The sequence below is a fragment of the Camelus ferus genome, chromosome 19, assembly GCF_009834535.1.
Source record: "Camelus ferus isolate YT-003-E chromosome 19, BCGSAC_Cfer_1.0, whole genome shotgun sequence".
Lineage (NCBI taxonomy): Eukaryota > Metazoa > Chordata > Mammalia > Artiodactyla > Camelidae > Camelus > Camelus ferus.
Genome location: NC_045714.1, coordinates 2,555,793 through 2,581,813, shown reverse-complemented (window position 1 = coordinate 2,581,813; position 26,021 = coordinate 2,555,793). Strand labels below are relative to the sequence as shown.

At 40.2% G+C, this 26,021-nt stretch overlaps 2 protein-coding genes and 1 non-coding gene across 3 annotated transcripts in view; 2 read left to right on the top strand and 1 right to left on the bottom strand.

Moving 5' to 3' along the window:
* The first annotated feature begins 548 nt into the window (after positions 1-548).
* Positions 549-26,021, top strand: part of WFDC10B (WAP four-disulfide core domain 10B) — a 50,131-nt gene continuing 24,658 nt past the window's right edge. The window contains exon 1 of the mRNA XM_032461256.1: positions 549-1,131. The gene's annotated coding sequence lies outside the window, so the exon portion shown is untranslated. The remainder of the gene's footprint in view (positions 1,132-26,021) is intronic.
* Positions 858-24,405, bottom strand: SPINT4 (serine peptidase inhibitor, Kunitz type 4). The gene is made up of 3 exons (XM_032462328.1): positions 24,291-24,405; positions 23,158-23,334; positions 858-1,102 (listed from the first exon to the last, which is right to left on the bottom strand). Exons 1-3 carry the CDS (start codon positions 24,403-24,405, stop codon positions 858-860), a joined length of 537 nt encoding a protein of 178 aa, XP_032318219.1.
* On the top strand, positions 9,690-9,762 carry TRNAD-AUC. Its single transcript has one exon. It is a non-coding gene; the product is annotated as a tRNA-Asp (tRNA).

Genomic DNA, 26,021 nt, shown 5'->3' with positions numbered 1-26,021 from the left:
TTGTAGAAATAGACCAATCAGGAGTGAGCTCCATGCACATGAAGTACTACAAATGGACCAATCAGAAGTTAGGGAAGTGGACCAATCAGAAGTAAGAGTAATAACCAATCAGGAGTGAAGGAAATAACCAATCAGAAGTGAGCTCAGGGAACCAATAGAATTCTAGGTGTAAGTTAGCCGCTTTAGAGGCAAAAAGTGAGATAAAGCCTCTGGGCCAGGGAACCGGACGGTGCTTGGAGGAGCGCAGTGGCCCTTCCTCGGGGTACTGCCGGTCTTTTTACGGGGATTCCCACCTCAGTACCCTAAACCAAAGGAGCCACCTGAGCCTTTTCTTTCTCAGAGTTCAAGGCCTCAGTGGACCCTGGTCCTACTCCCTAACCTTGCACCCTGAAATTAGCTTATTTCTGATCATGTAGAAAAGCCACACACCTCCCCGTCTCTGATCCCAGCTTCCCATTGGTTGACCTTGGGAGCTTCCCCGGGTGAAATCTGAAACCAGCCTCTCACTCCAGAGGGCACACAGAGGGCAGGGAGAGGAAGAAGAAAGAGGCAGACCACTCTCCTCGGCAGGTGGCAGTTTTAATAAGCAAAGGAACTGACACACGATGTTTATTTTGGGCAGCCCAAAGATGAGCGGACTTATGCACCTGCCTCCAGAAGCTGAAAATGTTACAGAAATCCCTTAACTGGGTTCAGATGTGCACACCGTGCACAAGGTCTCGACAACATTACTCTCTCAAGGCTACGTCCTTGGAACAGTTCCCACTGTGAAACTGGTGGGCAGAAGGTACATTCCAAGGACTAGGGAAGGGGTGGGGAGCCTCCCATGGCCCCCCAGCTCACGGGTCAACCAGCAGTCACATCCTCTCGATGACCTCTTTTAACCGCTTCTTGCGGTGGGCAGGAATTTCTGGGGCTCCGAAACTTGCAGTCCTCAAGTGTAGGTCAACCAAGGCCTGTTCTTTGACCAGAGCCAGAGGGGTCTCAGCTCCTCCCTTCTCCATCACTTTCCCGGCCATCTGGCGGTAGAAATCTCTGGTGCCCTCAGCCCCAGTGGCACCATGGACCGTGCGTCTTCTCCCCGTTGCTGTTCTGGATTTCACTGCTCTCCGGTGGGGCACAACGTCATTGGTAAGTGGGGTATGTGGATGAGAGGGGCAGGAGGCTCAGCCCATGTCCCTGGCAAGGGGCCCTCTTGTCCAGGGGATCAGTGCACAGAAGGCCAGCCCCATTTAGATTCACAAGCATAAGTAAAGAAGGAAGCCCCCATAAAAGTTATCAGTTGACACTTAGCTGCGCATCATGTCCCAGGTGCCGAGCTAAGGACTTTCCATGCACTATCTCATTTAATCCTGAGCGGCCCTGTGATGTTGCCGCGTGTTTCAGCTGAGGAAACAGAGTCAGCAAATTTAAATAACTTGCTCGAGGCCCTGGAGTAAGTGGCAGGGCTAGCTTGAACCTTGGTCTGTTTGACCTCAGAATTCTTCTAACTTTGATATTCTTTCTCTCCCTATAAAGTTGTGGTAGGCTAGTGGTTTGGGTTCAGCTGACAGTTTGGTAAGTAAGAAAAAGAGGGACAGGCAGGGGTTAACTCTGGGGTCTCGTCAGGATTGGCTGCATCATACTCTCCCTTTCACACTTTCCCATTCATACTCTGTCATCATGTTCCTACATACTGCCCATCAGATAACAGCTCTTGAGTTGTTTTCTTCCAACAACGACCTGGACCCCAGCTCCAGCCTGGACCAGGATGCCAGTGCACCCAGGACAGGAAAATGAAATGGAATTTGTGAAGGTAGGGGCAGAGCCCAGATACTGAACACAAGGTGAGGGTTTTCAGTGAGAGCTCAAGACCTAGTGGAGTTGGTGGGGGGCTCAGGTGCTTCTCCTCTGGGACCCCAGACCCCAAGATTTTGGCGCTGGGACTTTTGAGTGTATTCTTTGCTGGTGCTTTTATGCTCAGAAGCACCAGAGGGCAGCAGAGGTCTGTCAGAGACCATTTCCACACAAGAGACGTGATGTTCTAGAAGCCTAGTTAAGACGAAAGTCTGAGTTCCTTCCAACTTTTTCAATCCACTTTGAGAAAAAGTTACCTAGCTGGCTACACCCTAGATCCCTATGGAATTACACGTAATGAAGTAAGACCTAACATTATGCTCTTCCTTTTCATGTGATGTGGAATGCTTCTGCACTTTTGGTGACATTTATCCACAGTGTTGTATCAGTGTTTCTTGTACAAAGCCATGGGGCATAGTCCTTGTGGAGCTGGAGATCAGGGCAGTTTCCCTCTCATGATGAGCTGTTGTGAGAATGGGCAGGGAAAGAACTTGTTGGACATCACTTATGTTGCCAGCCCCTGTGAAAGGTTCTGTCTAGAGGTGGTGTTTCATTTTGGTTACTAGGAAGCCAAGAACTTGGGTTGTGGAGTGGGGTCTGGGTTTGAATTTAGACTCTGATGCTTACTATCTTGGTGCAAAATGAATAAGGATAATAAAATTATCACATTGCCTACCTCAGAGGATTACTGGAAAGAGTCAGTATGTAAAGAAATGCTGAGCACAGAGCCTGACAAAATGTACGCTCAATAAATGTTAGCTATTGTTACTTAATTTCTTTAACAAAATTAATCTCTTCCTGTGACTCTCTTTTATTACTTGTCTCTGCTGTTTTTTTTTTTTTTTTCCTTCTTTACTCTTGGCTCAGTGATTTTCAGTTTCAGGCAATCAGTTTTATGGTATTAAGTTCCTCAAATCCTGTTTGAAAGAAAGTGGGGTATACATAAGTGAGAGGTTGGTACCAGTTAGAATTTTTAGGCAGAAATATCTGGAGCAGCACTCTCCAGTAGAAATATCATGCAAGCTACATATATAATTTCAAGTTTTCTAGTAGTCACATTAAAAAAGTAAAAAGTTTGGTGGTTCCTCAAAAAGTTAAACATAGAATCACCCTATGACCTAGCAATTCCACTCGCTGGCACGTACCTAAAGGAATGGAAGACAACGGTTCAGATAAAAACTTGTATATGAATGTTCATTGAAACATTATTTGCAATAGCCAACAAGTGGAAGCAACCCAAATGTCCATCGGTGGATAAATGGATAAGCCAAATGTAGCATAGCCATCTAATGGAATATTATTTGGCCTTAGAAGGAGTGAAATAGTGATATATGCTACAATATGGATGAGCCTGGAAGACATTATGCTCAGTGAACGAAGCCAGACACCAAAGGCCGCATATTCTATGATTCTATCCATGTGAAATATGTAGAATAGGCAAGTCCATGGAGACGGAAAGCCCATTAGCGGTTGCCTGGTCTGGTTTTAGAACAGAATTACAGTTGATCCTTGAACCACATGGGTTTGAACTGCACAGGTCCACTTATACATGGATTTTTTTCGGGTGGGAAACTCTATAGTGCTGGTTGGTTGAATCAGAGCATAGGGAGCTGTGGATACAGAGGAAATGCGGAGACAGAGGAACTGTATATGGGGAAGGCCAACTACAAGTTATATTTGAATTTTTGACTGCTGCGGAGGGTTAATGGGGGAGACAGTTAAGCTTATTTATTTAATGGAGTTACTGGGAATTGAACCCAGGACCTCATATATGCTAGGCATGCTCTCTACCACTGAACGGTACCCTTCCTTCTTCAAGTGAGCTCTTTAATATGCAGATTCCCAATCCCTTCCTTTCCAGATATTTTGATTCAGTAGGTCACAGCTGGGGCAGGCCCAAGAAGCTGCTTGTTTCTTTATTAGTAGCTATTTTTTTAAAAAGCTCCTCAGGGGATTCTAACAGGTGATCTGGTTTGGGATCTCTGAATTAGAAGTGTATGAGGGTTGGGAACTGATGGCACTCTGCAGGGTCACGGGGGCGGAAAGCATCACGTAGGCAGGAAGGTCATCTAGGCTGGGTCCTGGTGGTACTGCTGTGGGCAGTCTGCTGGGCGTGGCTGGCCCTGCTCTGGTTGGTTGCCAGGCCCTGCCTTGTGTGGAGGCTGCCAGCCCATTGGTGGGTGGGGCTGGGTCTCAAGGCAGCTGGCTGTCCGGTCCAGGGGATCTCAGGCCTGGTGGCAGCCTGCTAGTGGGTGGGTAGCCCCTGGAGAGATGGGGGATTCTGAAATGGTGCTTGCCTCCTGGTAGACTGAGCTCCAAATTGTGGCTGCTGACAGCATCTGTATCCCTACAGGGAGTCCCAGTTGCCTCCTGCCTCCTCTCCAGGAGGCTCTCCAAGATCAGCAAGTGGGTCTGACCCCGGCTCCTTTCAAATGACTGCTTCTGTGCTAGGACTCAGAGCATGTGAGATTTTGTGTGTGCCCTTTAAGAATGGAGTCTCTGTTTCCTGCAGCCCTCTGGCTCTCCCGTGGGTGCTCAAGCCCTGCTGGTCTTTAAAGCCAGACATTCTGGGTGCTCATCTTTCTGATGCAGGACCTCCCCAGGCTAAGGAGCCTGATGTGGGGCTCAGACTCCTCACTTCTTGGGAAGAACCTCTGTACTTGTGACTATCCTCCTGTTTGGGTGTCGCCTTCCTGGGAGTGGGGGTCTTGACTCTCCTGTGAGTCCGCCCCTCCTACCCACCTCATTGTGGCTCCTCCTTTACATCTTTAGTTGCGGAAAATCTTTTCTGCCAGTATTCTGGTCTTTCTCATCAATAGTTGCTCCACGAATAGTTGTAATTTTGGTTTGCAACGTGGGAGGAGGGAAACTCAGGGTCTTCCTATTTTGCCATCTTGGCCACACCCTCCCCAAACCTTCACCCTCATTTGTGACAACCAAACACGTCTCTGGATGTTGACACATGTCCTCTGGTGGAGAAATGGCCCTTGGTGGAGAACTCAGGTCTTTAAAAAATTAAAAAAAATTTTTTTTGTTGGAGTATAGTCAGTTTACAGTGTTGTGTCAATTTCTGGTGTACAGCACAATATTTCAGTCGTATAGGACCATACATATATTTGTTTTCATATTCTTTTTTTACCATAAGTTACAACAAGATATTGAATATAGTTCCCTGTGCTATACAGTATAAACTTGTTGTTTATCTATTTTATGTAGAGAACTTAGGTCTTAACTCAAGTGCCGCCCCTTCGTGGTGAGATGTATAGACAAAAAGTTCTGGTTCCTTGACTTCTGACGTCTGTTGTGATTAGCAGACACCACATGAGACATTGTAGAATGGAGGAAGAGAATTCCCCGGAAGGAAATGGGCTGCTAATGGGAAAGAGAAAGGGCTACGAAGCAGCTTGCTCTCAGCCCTGAGGGACATAGCGGTCCCTGTTAAGAGTCTTTCACATTTTATGGGTGGAAGTCATAGACAGCTGATGCAGAAGAAGGCTTCATTCTAAGAGGCTCTGTCAGGTAGACCTCCTTTTCCGACAGCCTCCTGGCCTTTCATAGGCTAATGCTTGTGACAGGAGAATACACCTCACCAAGGGGTCTTGTTAAAATGCAAATTCTGGTTCAACAGTAGTCAGATGGGCCCAAGAGCCTGCATTTCTAACCAGCTCCCAGGGAGTGCTGATGCTACTGGTTTTCTTTCTTTTTTTAAATCATTTTCCTTCTTAGGTTATAGTCTTCTCCCCCACCCCCCAACCATGTAGTTAAAAATAATTCACAGAAGTAATTCTTTGGAATACCAGAGTATAGTTCTGAAAAACTTCCAAGGAAATTATGCTTGAGTCGTGTTTCTATAACATTGTGTTTCACAATAGTTGGAGGGAGGAAAATCTTCCGAATCCATGAGTGGGCGCCAGGTAGGTTATACCCATGATGTCAGGCCTAGAACAGTGTTTTATATGGACTCAGAATGGTTGGGATACTAGACTCTGACTCAACAGAGGCTACTTTCCTGTTTCATTTGTCCCTTTTTGCACAGGAGTGATTCCTGGGTGAGGGGCTAGGATGACATCTCTAATCTATGCTTTTTGCCAACTCCAACTTGGATTTCTTCAAGGCTATGCTTATAGTCCAGAGGCAGGGGTTGCCATTGAGGGAACTGAACTAGAATGTTCACATCCACTGGGGCTTTACCCTAATACAATTTCCTCTACTGTTTATGGTCCTTAGAATATTGGCCTAGTTTGCTCATATCTCTGAACTCATTTGTGAGGCTGAGTCCTTGATAAGAATATGCATCAGGCCGTTAGGGCAAAGGGGAATGATCCTCTCTACTCTGACTGTAGAGGTTCAGCTTGGTTTAAGACTTGTATCTCCCAGCTGTAAAGTCACAATTTCTGTATTACTGGCACTTGGGGCACTGGGGACATTTCCCTAGAATATGAGCATTACTGGGAGTTGAATGGTCATTGATTTGAGGCAGATGAAATAATTCAACGATGATTGTTTTAGTGCCACTTCCATGGAAATCCACTAGTCAGTGACAAAATACAGAAACAAAGTCCTCAGTTTTGGAAGATCAGGCCAAGGAGATAGCAACAGTGATTGCCTTTACACAGACTGACTAATTACATGGGTAGGTTGGTGCCTTCAGAGAGGTCATTTGTAGTTTATGTTGGTGGATTTTAGGATGGAAGAGAGGAATGAATTTAGGCCAGGGCTGACATACAGAAATTTTTCAGTTAAAATTTTCTCTCTCTAATCAGTGTGAAAGGCAAATCTGGGCAAGGAAATAAGGAAGAATTTGAATTCAAAAAACTTCTGGCAATAGTCTAATTTATTTACTCAGAATAACTTGGGCATACTTTTTTTCATAAAGAACGTTTCTTTCTCCTTGTTGCTTCTCTCTGTCATATGAAGAACGGTTAACCATCAACTCTGTCCCTGTTAACAAATAAACAAATTTAGTGATTCATAAGGTCATTGGAAGAATCAATGGGTCTTTTACGTGTCCGTAGGGCTTCAATACTAATAGCTCTCCGATCCACACATCTATCTATTAAATATTAGTGAGCAGATATAGTACTGGACCCTGAGGATAGTCAAATTAATAAAGTGATGTCTCTGCTCTTGAGCATAAGTCCATTGTTTAGACATTCACTATGGATACTGGACCATGATGCTAGATTTCCCCTGCTCTCCTGACACTTCCAAAGCTTCTCTTTTAACTGCGCAACAATAAGGTGTTGGGCAGGCTCTCCAAGACCTGAGGCCATCATGGTAGTAGTGAGATGCTGATTGGAGAGCTAGGAGGGTCTGGATCAAAGTCCTTCTTCTAAATGAGCTTGGCAAGTCATCAGCCTCTCTGGTCTTCCGTTTTCACAATTTTAAAAGAGTTGCATTGGACTAAGTGACTTGAGACATTGAAATTTGTGCTTATAAACGTCCCCAACCCAAGTATAAGTTCTGGTCCCCTTGCTCAATTTCCCCTGACCTCTCATTTGATTCTTCTTGAAAGACCATGGTTCCTAGTATTTGGTGTCATTGGAAGTGAAGGAGGGAATTGTTGAGAAGTTTACCTTTTAGAAATACAAAATTTTTCACAGATATATTTGTATTTAAAGTTGTTTCTGTTGCCTCCACAGCCAGAGAAGATGAAGGGCTCACACAAAAAAGTCAAGGTGTTGTAGTAGAATCTGGTCAACTTTAAATGGCAGACACCCATCTTTGGAGGATAGTTGCAGATTTCTGCACATGAGAATGGCAGAGTCAGGTGATCTTTCCACGGCCAAGTTGGCATTTTTCTCTTCATTGACTCTGGCTATTCACACTCATCAACCCATGGGAATCTGTCTGATCCTTTAACCCTGGGAGAGTCCCTTGAGCATAAATTTCACTGTATATGTGATATGGGGCAATGATTCCAGACTCCAGCTTGGGTCCGTGACTCCAATACATAGCTGGAGGACAACAAGGTAGCTTGATCACTTTAGAGATGAAAGCAGAAAAGACCTGGGGGAGGGTGTATAGCTCAGTGGTAGAGTGCCTGCTTAGCATTCATGAGGTCCTGTGTTCAATTCCCAGTACCTTCACTGAAAAAAAAAATTAAATAAAAATAAACTTAAATACCTCCCCTCCCCCCTCAGAGACAATGTAAAAAAAAAAAAATCTTAAAAAAAAAAAAAAAAAGCAGGAAAGACCTGAGGCTGCTTCCATTCATTACAGTATTCCTTCTGGATATGAAGTCTGTCACATTTCCTGCTTCTCCACATGCTTTCCCATGTCACCAGAGGTGAACATCTCATCTGTTCCCCCAAGGACAGAGGTCAGAGCCCTTGCTTCACCTCCGCAGAGTCTCTGCAAACACATAAGCTAAAACGGCCTTTGACTCTCTCCATCTACTGCTGAGGGATAGGCTTAAAATGTCTAGTCTGGCAGAAGAGCTTCCTTTCTTCCACCAGAGTCTGTGTCCTCTTCCATCCAGCCCCCCTTTTGAACTACCCATTCAGACTCACCTTGTCTCACTGAGACCATGGAGATAGGTGGTTAGAGCAGGAGCGATGGTGACCACATTGGAGACAAAGAAGGAGTTCTTGTCAGTCTTCTTGAAGTTCAACTACAGCCCTTATCCACAACTGGGAATTTGCTCTGTTTACCCTGAATTTGCTCTGTTCATCCATGTCCGTTATAATGTGAAAGGAACAAATTAATTTAAATAAGTAGAGTGTGAGTGCCCTAAGCATGTGAATGGTGGCCTCTGCTTCTCTGTGTCTGTAGAATGTAACACAGTGGTCCTGTGTATATGTGATAAATAGAACTGAAACTCATCTAATATACACACTCACTCACTCACTCACTTACACACATACATATCCACACCAAATAAAGGAACTTCCTGGACACTCCTGACATCAATCCAATTTTCATAATCCCCACTCCTCTGACACCAGAATCCCTTGGAAAAAACATAAATAGATTCTACTTTCTGTCTTCCTCCTTCTTGCATTTGTAGGCGGAACTCAATGTAACTCCTGAAATCAGATGCTCTAGGACCATACGGATTGAGATAGAAGAAGGACTTGATTCCCGCTTATTGGCAGCAACTGTTCCCCCGGCTGCCTAGACCCCCCTTCCCCTTCATCATGCCCTCCCAGGTTGCCCCTCCTACTTTGCCTTACTTCCAAGATGTCCACTATCACACATTTGTTCTTTGAAAGCTTTAGGAAACAGGACACCTGAAAGTGTATGGAGGGGCATGGTAAAGATGAGGCACAGAGAAAAGTAGGTCCATTCAGACTTCATGGTGTTGCAGATAGCAGATAAGGAGAGTCCTGGACTGGGCTGATCTTGTATCTTAGGGGTGGAGCTCCTTCTCTTGAGAGGAGTTGAACCCATCTCTGATTTCATCTCCCCAGGGCCCAAGCCTGGGCAAGATTTTGGTGCATCTAGAATCAGCCTAGTGAGCAGGACAGTAAGTACCTGGGTACCCAGCCATGGAGCTTGCAAGGTCACAGTTTGTCAAAGCTCTGTGGTGAACCTCAGCCTGCCTGTCTCTCCTCCACATCCAGGGATCATGACAACTCATGGCTCAGGACATCAGCAATCACATCAGCATCTCAATAATGAATAGTTGTAAATGAATTATTATCAGCACTTTAATATATAAATGGAAACATTGGAAAGTAACAACGTAGCCTTGAACTTAAACTGGAACAGAAACAGCAAAATAAATATAAAAGAAAGTAGACAAAAGATACTGATGAGGATAGTTAAAATGAATTAGAAAAAAGAAACAGTAAAATTGCCAAATGAGAGTTTGTACTTTAAAAACACATTTAAAATGACAAAACATGAGGGGAGGTATAGCTCAAGTGGTAGAGCACATGCTTATCATGCATAAAGTCCTGGGTTCAATCCCCAGTACCTCCTCTAAAAAATGAATAAACCTAATTGCCTCCCCTACCTACAAAAAAAAAAAAAAGTTAAAAGTAACAAAACGTTAGCAAGAATGGTCAAGAAAAACAGAAGAAATAAACATCTTCAATAATAAGAATGTGAAAAGGCTAGAACTCTAATGTGGAGGAGATGAAAAATTCACTAGGAAATAGTTTATGTGGTTTTTTTTATGGTTAAAAGTATAAAAATCTCTATAAAATGAAATTACTTGAAAGGACTCAGTGTATAGCAGAATGCCTGAGTTCATTAATAAACATACATGCAATTTAAATTAATTCTGATTTTACTGGTGAGATGATTACACTGTTAAGTTCTATCAGACATCTGTTAATAATTTACTGTCTTTAAAACCTTACAAGAAAAAAATTTAAAATTACAGGAGAACAAAAATGTATTTATCCCTACCAATTTCTTTATTGAATTTGAGAAAGTAAAGAAAGTCACTTCTCTCAGTCCCTTCATCCAACCTCCAAATTTTTTCCACGTGCTCAGAAACCTATTTCCAGGTGACAGTGTTGTTTGCTCCTCCAAATGCTAGAATCATACTTTTGAGGATAAATTTTGTTTTAGCCATCTACTACCCATGCCTCTCAAGGTGGGAACAATATATTTTATATAGGAAATGGAATGCCAGTTAATTCATATATCAGTTTGTTTCTGATAATCACAAATAATACTGTAGTGAATTTTCTTATACATGGGTCTTTATGTACAATTATTTCTGTAACATAAATTTTTAGAGGTGGGCTTCTAGGTCAAAAGCATATACATTATAAAATTCAGCATATTACCCAATTCACCACAGCCTTGCTGACACTTATTTGTTTGTAAATTTAATGGGTAAAAAGTGACAGGTCATTAATTTATATTTCCCTGACTACTGGTGGGGGTGAGAATATTTTAGCATGGTTATTGACATTGTGAATTTTTCACTTGCCTTACCTCTTCTTACACTTTGGTTATTTTTATCTTGGGTTATGTTTTTCTTATTGATTTACAGGAGTACTCTATAAATTATGAGTCTCAAACAAACATATGGGTTCTGAGTTTTCTGTCTTTCTCAGAAAGTCCTCCATCACCCCAAATTTAGAAAAATGTTTTCTTATATTTTCTTCTATTAGTTCATCATTTTATTTTTTTACGTTAACAACTTTAATATGTTTGAAATTTATTTTTATTGAAGAGGGATCTAATTTGACTACCATATCAAATGAATAGCAAATTTCCTATCATTTATTGAAGAATATAAAATTTCCCTTGATTTGAAATGCTACTTCATCATATTCTTTATTATACTTGGCTCTATTTCTGGATTTTCTATTTGATTTATTTATGAATATTTCTATTCCTGTATAAGTACCACACAGTTTATTTTTAAAATTGAGATATAATTTAAAATTCACAAATCTAAAGTGGTTTTCAAGATAGTCACAAAACTGTGCAACCATCACCACTATCTAATTCGAGAACATTTTTACCACCTCAAAAATAAAACTTATATCCCATTCTCTCACTGCCTCAGCCCCTGACAACCAGTAATCTACTTTCTGTGTCTATAAATTTGCCTTCTCTGTACATTTCATGTAAAAGTAATCATTCAATTTGGATTCTTTTGTGTCTGGATCCTTTCACTTAATCTTTTCTTTTCTCTTCCCTTCCCTTTCCTTCCTTCCTTCCTTCCTTCCTTTCCTTCTCTCTCTCTCCCTCTCTCCCTTCCTTTTTTTTTTAGAAATTTGAAATAAAACTATTCTGATTCTAAATGAAAAGGAATGGGAATGGTAGTAACAAGATTTCACCACTGAATATCATGATGTGATGGTAGCAGTTTATAACTGAAACTAAAGGAGTAAACAGCAGTGTTCTAAAAGACCTAAATATGCAGCTCCAAAAAATGAAGCCTTTTTTTTTTTTTTTAAACTCCACATTCACTCTGAAGCCTGTTCCTAGTCCTCATTGTTGGGCCAGGAGACTAGAGGTGGCTTGCTCCATGGTTCCAACAGAGGTAACATTTTTGTTTAACATGCTAACTAGCCCAGCTCCCGATAAGGAGAAGCCTGGGTGATGGCAAAACTGAATGGGAAGTGGGTCGGGAGGATATAGCTCAGTGGTAGAGCATGTGCTTAGCGTGCGTGAGATACTGGATTCAATCCCCAGTACCTCCATTTAAAAAAAAATAAACCTAATTACCTCTCCCCAAAATTAAAAAAGAAAAGCTGAATGGGAGAGGGCCTAGGCTATAATGAGCTAAATAAACATCTCCCAGGATGCTGGATACCTTAGTGTTTTGCAAGAAGTGTCTCCTACTGTCATGTATAAATATGGCAGTGGAACTCCTGCACTGCAAGTCTCTGGGGGGGAGAAAGTGAGATGTTCTATTTCAGTGGGAGGCATACAGTATAAAACTTTAGATGAAAGAGAAGTGAGGTAGAAAGCAATGAGGGTCATTAACTTTCCTTTATTCTTTTTTTTTTTTTTTTTTTTCGGAATTGCGTTTTCTGCTCTGTCTGGTAGAAAACTAATAGTTGAAGTTCTTGAGAAATGCTTGAGGCACCCATGTACCCAGTAGCATTCCAGTAGAGAGAAGAAGGGGTTTGTATTGGACTAGGAAATTTCATTGTAGGTGTATTTCACTCCCGGCTATTCCTGTTTTTGCTGTGTTGTCACAGCTTTCTTAATGCACATGGATAGCCTCAGTGGGAATTCTTATGTACCTGGTAAAGCAGGAAAAGAGGGGTAGTGTTTTTACCTAAAGTGAATGAGCCTGACTGTGAAGGGGGATATGGTTAATGCTTCACTGAAGGAACCCTGAAGCCCTAAAGCATGTATTGTACATCATTCTTAGTGATCAAGTTTCATGGAAGCTAGAAAGCATGAAAGCCTGAAAGATGAAAAGATTAAAAGCTACCCAGGAAATCCCACCATGAGCTCATATTTCTTCTGTCTAGAATGTTAATTTGGGTTACCCAAGATGAAAAGAGCCCCGTTGAAGAGAGGTTCTGGCCAAAGATGGGGTATTATTAAAACTAGCTAGAACCTTATAAGATATAGCACAAAGATGCCACGTATTTTTCCTTCCTTGTATTACAGAATTAAATGAAATTCTCTCTTTTGTTCCATTTAACCTACTGTTTTATTAAAGACATGTTGGTTGATATTGAAACTTGTCATTTGATATACTCGTCGCACAATTTCCTGGCAGGATTCAGACTGTGCTAAAAGAGAAGACCCTAGGCCTGAAGTTAGTTGAGGTAGTGAATGGGATTTTGATGGTCTCTTTGGTTGTGGGTAAATGCTTTTGGCTGTTTGTGTTAATCATAAGCTTTAAAAAAGCTTATGAATGGAAAGCAGCGCATATGAGTTGAAGAGTCAAGGGGTGGACTGTAGTATGTTTGGTTTTGTCTACTATCCTCCATCTGGCAATAGCACCCCAATTTTTCTTTGTAGAGCTTTCCCTTCACATATTGGGCTCTAACTCATGATGTCTTTTCTTTCCTGTAAGTGTGGGCAGGAACAACTCATAACTGAGAGAAGTGGGAGCAGTGAGTATTTGGGGAAGAGTCAGGGAATCTAGGGTTTTAATGTTCAGGAATTTTGGTTCATATTGGGCAAATCTTCATTTTATTATCTCATTGGTGCCAGGATATTTTCTCTTTGCTAAGGTAATAAATTATTATTTTGTACTTGGACATTGTAAATGGGAAAGGATTAAAACACTTCAGCTTGTAATGCATAAACTATATGAATTCTGTTATATATTATGACTCCACATGTCCATATGATTAATAATATATATTTTATGTGGCAACAAATCTAACCTCAATATCGATATAGGTAGAGAATTATTTTTGAAAAATGTTAAACTTATATATTAAAATTTCTGGTAACCTTTAAATGCCTTGCATATTTGATTTCTATTGTGTAGTTATGATCCAGGCTTGTGTTGATAATGTAATCAACATACAATAATACATAATTACTTATTTCTCTGCTATGCAAAGTCATTTATTGTTAGAGGAAGCCAAATGGGACATAGTTCTTTTTTTTAAGGCTTTCATAATGAAATTGTGTAAAGGACTTGGAACATGATTTAATAGTTAATAGTGTCTTGTGTTGGCTGGAGTACATTCTCCACAGCATGGAGCGAGATCAGGGGCAAAGGCTGGAGTAAAGGGAATCTGAAGGTTCTGGTTCCGTGTTTCCAATAAGGTCTACATCTTTGCTTCTGATCACAAGCTCCATTGTCCCTATTAGGACAAGGCTGAATAGTGGCAGGGCTGAGTGGGAGAGGCCCTAGGCTATGAAAGAGGAATAAATATGTTCCAGAGTGCTAAATGCCTTGCATTTTCCCCCATGTGTTCAGAAGAAGAGCTACCTGATGACACTATTATTTAAATATTGGGTTCCTGAAGTTCCTGTATGGTCATGCACGTGGGAGTGAATGTTCTGAACTGCAGGTCCTCAGGGAGAGAAGATGAAATGTTCCATTCCAGTGTGTGGGGTCTAAGACATTGAGTGAAAATGTTATGGGGTGGAAAACAGTGAGGGTCATTAACTTTCTGCTTTGTCTGGAAAAAGCTTATGATAGAAGGATGCTTGAGAAAAGCTTAGAGTTCTTAGTAAACTTATTAAAAGTCCATCTAAATAAGGAAGGAATCTACATTAGACCAGTTATGAGATGGCCCCAAAGACACAAGTAAATTTTATGAGCAGGCAAATTATACTCTCAGCCCATGAAATGTACTATTTTTTTTTGAAGGAGGTACTAGGGATTGAACCCAGGTCCTTGTGTATGCTAAGCATGCACCCTACCACTCACCAAAATACACTCTTCTTGTTGTGTTGTGTTGTCACAGAATTTGAAATCCACACTTATGGCTTCTTCAGGAATTCTCAAAGACCAGATGACTAATGGTGAAAAAACTGTCTCATTTGCACAGTCCTTCTCTGTATGTGTGTTAGGACCAACTGGAAACAACTGCTTCAACATTTATAGCTCTATTACCCTGAAGGACAGTGAGGAATGGACATTTTCCCAGTGAGCAGAGCTTGAAGAAATATCTCTTTGTCCACTTTACCTGGAAGCAAAGACAGCCTAATTCATGGATTTACGGGCAGTTGTAAAGATCTGCCTGTATTGCAAGAGTAGTGAAATAAGTAACATTAAAAGTACGTGAGAACTAGTTTTAGAGAAGGAAATAAAAATGGAACTTTCATTATGACACATAGTTTCCTCTCAAGAGTAATTTATTGAATAAATGAATCCATAACATGAGACTACTCCTGTTCATTAGAGATCCTCAACATAGAAGGTATTCCTAATAGTCTAATGGACCTGATATGTCACTTTGTAAATGTCATGATCTTCTGCTTGAGCAGCCCATCACTTGGTCAATAGACGTAATAATCATAGTCATAGTCTTTTATGTGGAAACTATGCATAAATTTAACCAAAGAGACTTCCAACCTCCAAGTGTCCTGTTTGCTATGTATTATTTTATTATGATTCTACAATAGGACCAAATACTAGATCATTTGGGACATATGTTATATACATACTGTTATAATGAGCTTGGGTTTTTATTGTGGTAAAACATACATATCATAAAATTTCCCAATTTAACCCGTTTTACATGTACAGTTCAGTGAATTAAGTACATTCACGTTGTTGTGCAACCATCACCAGTATCCTTCTCCAGAACTGTTTCATCATGCCATTTTGGTCCATTATATCTTTGTCAATACCAACCTTAATGGACTTAATGAATGCCTTATAGTCTTCCTAGTAAAGAGTATTATATTGTTCCTGACTATTTTAGGAATTTATTTCCCAACACAAGAAGTAAGAAAATATAATAATGCCTGTAAATTCACTTACTTTATGTTTTCCCATCTCTAGAGTCATCTTGTATTCTCAAAACTTCCTCCTACACTTCTTTCCCCTACCTTGTGGAGCTTATTTTAGTTTCTTATACCCATCACTTTCTCTTCAACCACAGGGTTTTTGTAGGTGGTGTTCTCTCTGCTTGGACTGTTCTTCCATATCTCATCACTTCTCAGCTTCATCCATCAGGTTTTGGCTCAGTTGTCCTTTCTTCCATTAACCCTTCCATGGCTTCCCTGATCAGGTCAAGCCCTCTTTTCTATAAATTTATAGCATTGTGTCCCTATCATTGGGAACACTTATGAAAGCTGTACTTTTATTTATATTGTATTTATTTATAGACTGCTTGATTAATTGTCTAATTAATTATTTGATTCCATCTCATCTACTAGAATAAAACTGAAAAATTATGATGATATCACTAGCTAAAAGACTTTGCAACTAAGGATATTTTCCCTTATTTTTTTTATCAGCCTCAGAACATGGAGGGATTCCTTCCAGATGTATCAATTCTTATGATTTAATCTCTGATGGGCTAGGTATGTCCTAGGTTTAGAGGAATGGAGAGTGGGTAGAGGAACACCAAAGACTTAGATGACATGGTCTCATCACTCAGGGACCCCAAATTTGGCTATGGAGAATATATTTATATTTATATTTATATTTATATTTATATTTATACTTATCTATAAGTATACAATGCTAGGAAAACATTCTATTAAAATTGCTTAATAAAGTCATCTTTGGTGCAGTTCCTCTATTCTAAATACATAACAATAATAGATAAAATATTTGAAAAAATGTTGGAAGGATTGTAAATGTCTCTGTGGACCACAGATGGGATAGAGATACAAGGAAATACAAACAAGTTGTGTGTCCCTGGCCTAAAGGCCCTGGGTCTGCAAACAGGTAGTGGGGCCAGAATTGGATTTTTTTGAAGGTAATAGGGCCAAAAAGACTCCCACCTTACACTGGGCATCAGTCCTGGGAACATTGATTGGATCCAGGGTCTTGGATAGGGTTTCTTTCCATGAAAGAAAACTCTAAAACTACTCAAAGATAGTTGACCAGGGCCGACAGGGAAAATACTAAGACAGAGACTCAGGACGAGAAAATAAACAGATGCCTGCTTGATCATCATTGCCTCCAGGCTGTTGTTTAAACTCCGGATGGTTCCAGGAGGGCACCACTGAGCCACTAGTCAAGAAGGAGGTAAGAACAGAGGAAAACCTAAAACATACCATAAACTACCAACTCAGAAAAACTTGGGATCAAAACTCCAAAATATATAAAGATATCTGATGCTAATAGCAGCCAGTAAAATCAACCAGAAAAATGTAAATTCATGTCAGATGAATTATTATCTTTTCAGAACAGTCTGAACAAGACTAAATATTAAGCATTTTAGGAGGCTTAAAGTGATAAATGAAGGAATAGAGTTATTTAAGAGGAATAGAAATTATAGGAACGGACTCCCAGCCAGATATGAAAAAAAAAATTACAAAATCTCAGAAATAATAAATGACACTGAAATAAAGTAAAAACAACCAGTCATGGGAAACCAAAAAATGTTCACAGTCAAAAAGATGATTGAATTAGAGGAATTTATCCAGATTTCTAGAGGGAGAGAGAAAAAGAAAAAAAAATTATAGTAGTTAGGATGCATGCAGTATATGCTGAAAATCCAAGACATGGTCATAGTTCCTAAAAAAGAGGATGGAGCGAACTACAGAGAAATGATATTTGAAGTGATAGTAGCTGAGACCTGAAAATATCTGTTCTTTCACTTAGTGAATGACACATTCACCTAGTTGACCAAGATCAGCTAGGAGTCATCCGTACTTCTCTCCAACATATAACCCCATAATCCTGGGGGATTACAAATCCTTTAAATTTTATCTCGAAATTTGTCTCCCCTGTGTTCAAGTCTCCCCTCTCTGCTGCCCCTCTCTAGCCCATGCTATGATTATTCAGCATTTGGATGTCTACCAGAGCTCTCAACTGGTATCCCTCATTCCAGTCTTGATCTGCTTTAGTTTACTCTCCATATAGAAGCCAAAGTGATGAAAAAAAATAACATTTTATTTTTTTTCATACTCGCAGAAGCATTATAAGCATGGTATGGAGAATCCTCTTATGCCCTTTGTCTGGAGGACAATTTGCCAGTTGTCCCAGGATCCTCCTTTTTAACAGAAAGGATCAATCCAGGATCATGGATTGCATCTAGTTGTCACATCACTCTAGTCCTTTTCAATCTGAATCCATTTCTTGGTGTTTCTGGACTTTCATGACCTTTAAGTTTTATAGACTATATATAGGCCAGGCGTTTTGTGCAATGTTCCTCAATTTGAGTTTTTCCAGTGTTTCCTCATGACTGGACCTAGGTTAAATATTTTGACCAGAATATTGCAGATGCTGTGTTCTTGTCATTGCATCATATTAGGTGGTTGACAATGTCCATTTGCCCTATAATTGGTGCTAATAATTTTGGTCACTTAATTCAGATGGTTCCTGCGAGGTTTGTCTTCTGTAAAATTGCTCTTTCCTTTTGTTATTAATAAATATTTTGTTGGGGAGATATTTAGAGACTATGCAAAAATTAAATTTCTCATTGCACTTGTGCTGACAATAATATTTTTTCTCCATTACCTTGTCAATCAGATTTTGGCCTGTATCCAAATGTGAGAGTGTAGATGTAACAAGGGTAGTTTGGGTGACAGCTAGATTTTGTGTATGTTGCATGACCCTAGCCCTACCCAATCCTTTCCCTTGGGGGATCTTGGAACTATCATCATTCTTTTTTTTTTTAATATTGAAATATAATTGACATATAATATTGTGCAAGTTTAAGGTGTACAACTTGTTGATTAGATACATTTATATATTGCAATATGACTACCACTGTGCTGTTAGCTAACACCTTTATCATGTCACGTAATTACCATTTCTTTTTTGTGGAGAGGACGATTAAGATCCAGTCTCTTAGCAGCTCTGAAATTCATAATACAGTGTTGTTGACTGTAATCACAATGCTGTGCATTAAATCTCCAGGATTTATTTATCTACTGGTTTCAAGTTTATACCCTTGAGCAACATCTCCCCAGTTCCCCAACTCCTCAGCCCCTGATAACCACCATTCTACTGTTTGTTTTTGAGTTCAGTTTTTTTTAGTTTCCATATGTAAGTGATATCATACAGTATTTGTCTTTCTCTGTCTGACTTATCTCACTTAGCATAATGCCCTCCAAGTCCATCCACATTGTTGCAAAAGGTGGGATTTCCTTCTTCCTCATGGCTGAATAATATTCCATTGTGTGTGTATGTATATTTGTGCATGTATATGATATATATATTTATATTATATATAATCTCACATCTTCTTTAGTCATTTATTTTTCACAGATTTGTGTTGTTTCCATATCTTGACTGCTATGAATAATACTGCAGTAAACATGGGAATGCAGGTATCTCTTTGATATCCTGTTTTCATTCCATTTGGATGTATACCCAGGGGTGGAATTGTAGACTACAGGGAGATGGTAGGGGAGGTGTCCACTGGTTTCCCTGGTCTCTGGGGAGGGTCATGGCCAGCCCCTAGATGTGTGCTAAATTATAAGCCTACCATTCAGACAGTGGTTTTCAATGTACGCAGATGGACACCTTTCCGGGAAAGACTGGGAGGAAGCGATTTTGCCTGCTCCCTCTGCTCTGAGCACTGGAGGGATAGTCCCAGTGAGATACGCCCATGAACAGCTGCGTTTTTGTTTGCTTGGGTCCTGTGGGTCTCATGGATACAAGCTTTGCTGGCTTTCAGAGCTAGAAGTTCTGGAAGCCTATCCCTCAGGTGGGAGTCTTAGAAGCTGGGGCACTAAATTTGAATTCTAAACACTTTGCTCCTCAGGGGGAAGCTGGGAGTTGCGAGTTCTTTCCAGATTGTATGGCCCAGTGCTGGGGGTGGGGTTTATGAGAGTGTGTCTCAGGCTTTTCTGCCTGCTTCAATATGGGTATTTTCTCGTTCACGCAATGTGTAAGAGTCACTCAGCTAGTCTTGGGGTTTCTTTCAGAGGTAATTGTTCCACGTGCAGTTGTACTTTCAGTGTTTGCAGGAAGGGGAATTCAGGAGCCTCCTATGTTGCCATCTTGGTAGATTCCCCTCCTCCCTCACTTTTGAAAGACAGTTTTTCCAGATATAGGATACTCAGTTGAAAGGCTTTTTGTTTTTTTTTTTTTTTAAATTCCTAGCATTTTGACTATATTGACCCACTGCCTACTTGTTTCTCACGTTTCTGATAAGAAATCTGCTGTTACTTTATTGGCAATCCCTTGTATGTGAGATGTTGCTTCTCTCTTGCTGCTTTCAAGATCATCTTTGTCTTTAGCTTTTAACAGTTTGGTTATAATGTCTCAGTGTGCATCTCTTAGAGTTCATCTTGCAGTTTATTGAACTTCTTGGGTATTTATATTCATGTCTTTCACCAAATTTAGGAAGTTTTCAGTCATATTTCTTTATATATTCTCTCCCCCTCTCTCTGTCACTCACTTCTCCTTCTGGGACCCCCACAATGAGTATGTTAATATAGTTTGTTGATGTCCCACAGGTCTTTTTTCCTTCTGTTCTTCAGACTTGATAATTTCCATTGTCCCATGTTCAAGTTCACTGCTTTTTTTTCTTCTTGCTTAAATTTGCCTTTGAATCCCTCTAATGAATTTTTCATTTCAGGTATTGTACTTTTTAGCTCCAGAATTTCTTTTCTGTTTTTATTTAGTTAAAAAAAATCTCTGTATTGATATTTCCATTTTGTTCAAACATTTTCTTGACTTCATGTTAGTTCTTTGATCATCTTTAAGACAGTTGTTTAAAAATCTTTGTCTAGCAGATCTGCTATCACATCTTTTTCAGAGACAGTTTCTATTATTTTATTTGTTTGGGCCATACTTTTATATTTCTTTGCATGCCTTGTGATTTTTTTTTTTTTGATGAAAACTGGACACTTAAATCTAGTAATGTGGTAACTCTGGAAGTCAGATTCTCCCCAAGGTATTCTCTTTTATTTCGTTACAGTTTTTATGAGTTTTGTTTTGTTTGCTTTCGATTGCTTTAGACTGTTCCTGTGCTGAGGATCAGCCTGAAATGTAAACTTAAGGTATTCTCACATGTTTTCTGAGCCCTTTCCTGGGCATGCATGCTCACTTTCTAATTTTCCATACATATACAGTTGTTTTTTTGAATGTCCTAGTCTTTAATGTCTGGCTCCCAAAAAGAGGAAAAGGGAAAAATGAAGGGTAGGGAAAAGGGCACTGGCCCTTTAAATTCCTGGAAGTCACTTTGGCCTGAGGGGGAGGTGCTTATAACAATGAGAGGAGGTGCTTCTTTATGTGATCAGAAGCAGTGGTCATCAGTCGGAGCACAGATCCCTGATATGTGGAGAACAGAATTCTTTTTGCCCAAGTTGGCTGTCACAGCATGTCTCCCGCAGCTGATGGGGCTAAAGAATGATTATAATTCTAGGGCCTTCACCAAAGTTGGAATATACACATGTTCAGAGTAAACTCTATCTGGACAATGGTCTGATCTGGAAGGAAGCAGAGTTTTTGCAGAAAATCATCTCAATTTAGGGGATTGGTTTTCTTATTTTTAAAACTGAGTGGAGACCAGGCTTGCAGGACTTGCTGCAGGATCTCGCTGGTTCACGAGGCCTCTGATGCTGGCCCCGGCCACCAGTAGTCCAGAATGTGATTCACAGGTGAGAGGCTGAACTTTGTCAATAAGATAGACAAGGAATGTGTGCAGAGAAGGGATTCAGACGTAAAATGATCAAGCTGAGTATCCTATAGCTGAGAAGATCATGGCCATGTCGAACCATGTCGAACTGAGCATTATATTCAGAAGACTTGGCAGACAGTTTTAGAATGATCATTCTCTTGGTAGCTTAAACACTGTCACTGAACTGAAGTTGAGGGTTCATTTCCCAGAAGGACTGAGAATAGCCAAGTCCAATGTCAATGACTGAGGTACTAAAAATATGTCCAAATAATTACGATAAATAGAGATTACACCAGCAGGTTAATTAAACTAGTTGTGACTCCTGGCTTGGTGAACATGAATCAGGAACCACCACAAAGAAAAATGCATTATGAGTGCAAGAACATTTCATTTGGGAATTTCTGCTCGGTTTTATTTCAAGGACAAAGGGTAGTACAGATTTGGTGCTTTGGTTCTATTTAATAGCTCAACCTAAGAGGGGAGGTGATTCAAACCTGTATAGATTTGGCTTGTCACACCTGTGACAGTGAAAGCATCGAGTGCATGCATGAGGAATGGTTCAGGAGGGAGTGGGGAGTAATGGATAGGGTCAGCTGAGATTCCAGCCCTGGATAAAGTTGGGGAGGGGAGGCAGCGAGATACTCAGAGAGGATGAAGGGCTGACTTGTAAAGTTCTTTCATTTTAATGGCTGTACAGATATTTTTCAGCAAAGACAAAACTAAAGTCAGGAAAATAGCGAACAGATGAAAATTTCAAGGATTATCAAAATATTTATTACAAAGATCTTAAAATTGGTCTGATTTTTCCTACATCTATGTTTCAGATGGTGTATCAAGTAGATCCAGGCTTTGCTGTTCCTGTTCAAACAAAAAAACCACAGATCTGTGTTAAAGGTTTTGGAAAAATCTCCCTGGACTAATTTAAGTCATTTTGATCTCAGGGGAAGCCCAGACAATGCCATCTCTTTCACTGTCCCTCCTGTTACATCGATTAATCTCTCATTCTTTCATTCTCTCAAAACTTAGTCATTGTCTTCTATGTGACAGGTACTGCCAAGAGTAACGAGGAAGATTAAATAAATAAAATAAAACTTCTGCTTTTGGGTTACTCCTAAGGCCACTCTCCATCTCGCTCTGCTGGAAATCAGCCACACCATAGCCCTGTTACTTCCACAGATCTTATTCTATTTCCTATGACTGGGAAATGGTAAAGTGAGGGCTGGGAGCTTAGTTGTAGAAAACAGCGTGTTGCTATGGAAAGTTCACAGGCCTGGCAGTTCAAGGATTGGGTCTGGGAGATTTTGTGCATGTGAGATGATCCAGCCCTGGGTGACCAGATTTAGTTAGAAATCTTGCCATGCCATTTAATTATGTGACCTTGGGCCGACTGGTTACCACTACTGGGTTTGTTTTTCTTATCTGCCACATAAAAATAATGGTGCATATCTATCTTAGGGTGATTTTAATTTAAAATTCTATCAACATATGTAAATTACTTAGGGTAGTACCTGGCACATGGTAATTGCACAATAAATGATGGCTTTTTCTCTCAGGGCTTTTGATTTCCTAACTGCAAAATGACAAGTGATTCTGAGATCCAACCCAATTATTAAAACCTCGATTTTGACATTCCTCCCTCTTCCCATCCCAGGGTTTGTTCTGGAGTCTCAGAGCCTCTCCTTTTCCTCTCCCCAAGGATCGAGGACAAAATTGAATTCCTTACGTGTTCTGTATGTTTTGTCGCAGGCTACTTGACATTCTATTTTAAGCTTGTAGTTGTTAAGGTTGCCATCACAGCCAGAGTAGATAAAATATTCACAACGTTTGGAGGTTTTGTTGTAGAAATATCTAAAGTGAATTTCAAAGCAGCTGCCGTATTTGATGTCCAAAATGCAGGGATCTGCAGGAAAGGTTTCCATTGAGTTAGGGGGGAATTAGAGATCTTGTCTTCATGGGCCCTTAAAAATTTCTCACATTAATATAGAAATAATCCCATATTCAAAGTCACTGAAAGACTTTTGGTTTTCTCTTGGATTTAGGATCACTTGGCAAGATTGCCTTTGGGCATGCAAATTGGTTAAACTCCAGGTTCTAGCAGTGACTTGCAGAGATAGTGAGCAGTGAAAAAGGAGATTCTACCGGTATCTTTTACAAAGTGATGAGGTTCACCTTTCACGTCTTACGTATTATTAAAGCACAGCCTCCTGCTTCTCCATGCTTTCCTCTTTTTCTCCTCTTAACTGCCCGCATAGGACATACAATGCAGAATGCTCACGCCCGAGTTTTCATAGACTCATTGTACTATCTGTGCCCCCCAGATTCAGGTAACTGTGACTGCTGCTCTCCTCAAAGGAGGATACATGCCAAGATGCATAACCCTGAGGGTGATACTCTTTTACCCTCATCTGCTGTCATCCCCCGCTCTGTCCCCTTCCCAGAGGCAAACAGGGACCATGTGTTCAAGGGTTCAAATGTTCTCTACTCACCGAGAGCCCAGATATTGAAAATGCCTGTTTTCTCAGTTTTCCTCTTTTTCTCTCATCTTAGTAGATGTGCTTGAATGGCCTGGGATCTTTGAAATTTGCTGTGAAACCCTAATTCAGAATACTTCTAGGTCTCTGCATCTCCTACAAAAGAGACTCCTATCTAGAAAGGAGTTCTTTGCATCATAGTTTGTTTTTTTCCCATCAGACTTCCACAGGATGCCTAGTAAGTAACGCCCCAAGCCAGGGAACTAAGAGTTTATGGGTACTGACATAAAAGGAGAACCTTCCTGGACCACCTGGATATCAAATTTTTTCTTTCTCCCTCATTCATAATTCGTCTTTGGATTTATTTTCTGCTTCAAGTTCATACCTTTTAATGCTCCACATATCATGTCAGCAAGTCTAGAAACCCCACCCATCAATGGGGTCGTCAGCACGAAGAAGACGAAGAGCCCCAGGAGAACTCCCAGCTCAGGAGACTTCATGGTACAGCCAGCAGCAAGGAGGAGAGTCTTGGTATCAACTGATTCTATATTTTGGGTCTGATACTTGAGAGGGCTGAGCCCACTTACCCCAAGGGCCAGGATTGGGCATTTCTAGGTATTGAGTTGGACAGAGAGTGCTTGGGTATCCAGCCATGAAACTGAAGGTCCCAGGCTGATTCGACCCCTGATAGTGAGTTCCATGTTTATCTAGAATGCGGAGCTTCTGTGTATGTTTAACCACGGAGGGTAGAGCCATCAGAGTGTTGAATTAAAAAGGGATTGCTTCTTTTCCTCACTTCTACCTTCTACAGCAAGGAAGAGACTGATCCTGGTACAACAGAAAGAATGTAATAAACACAACAGTAATGACAGTAACTAACCTCTGCAGTAATTCCTTCAAGTAAAGTACTATTTAAAGAGATTCTCTCTCTCCCTCACTGAATTATCACAAATACCCCATGAGTTAGGTGCAATTGTTATCATCATTTACAGATGAAAAAACTGAGGCCGAGGTTAACTTATATGTACAAGGTTACACATCTATTATGTAGTGGAAGCAAGATTTGAACTCATGACACTGCATTACCTAGGAATGTGGGACAACTTGATTCTGCCTTCTTGTAAGACTTTTAAAATTTTGACTTTCACATTTGCACCTTTAAACCACCTGAAGTTGATTGTTTTTTGGTAACGTATAAAATAAAGGTAAAATTTCATTTTTTCAATGGTTCCAGACCCATGTATTGATGAGTTCCTCTTTTATCCTATTTCTGAACGCTTTATTTCACTCCACTGTATATTTCTGTTCCAAAGTCATTCTTAATTGCTTGAATTTTGTATTATTTTAGGATTTTGCATTTTCATATACATTTTAGAGTCAATCTGTATCTTTTCAAATTAGAGTTCCCTCCGGATATATGCCCAGGAGTGGGACTGTAGGATCATACATTAACTCTATTTTTAGTTTTTAAAGGAATCTCCATATTGTTCCATAGTGGGTGCACCAACTTACATTCCCACCAACAGTGTAGGAGAGTTTCCTTTTTTCCACACCTTCTCCAGCATTTATCATTTGTGGACTTTTTTTTTCATTTTTCAGCTTTATTAGGTAGAATTGTTACAATTTGACTGCACATATACAATATATTGCATGTAAATACATATACACAATATACTGCACATATTTTTAAAAATTTACATACATGTACTGTTCATTGTTTTTAAGAATATTTAGAGCTTTAGCTTTTTATTATTTTTTTCTTTTGGAGGGGGTGGTAACTAGGTTTATTTATTTTTAATGGAGGCACTAGGGATTGAACCCAGGACCTCATGCATGCTAAGCACACATTCTACCACTGAGCTATACCCCAGAGCTTTAGCTTTTTAAACTTACATATTTACCAGAGGGGTAAAGCCAAACACAAAATAAGAATTAATTCAAAAAGATACATACACCACGCTATTAACAGCAACATTATTTATAATTGCCAAGATATGGAAGCATTCTAAGTGCATGTCAATAGATGAATGGATAAAGAAGATGCAGCATATATATGTAAAGGAATACAACTCACCCATAAAAAGGGTATTTTGCCATTTGTGGCCCTTCATTCACT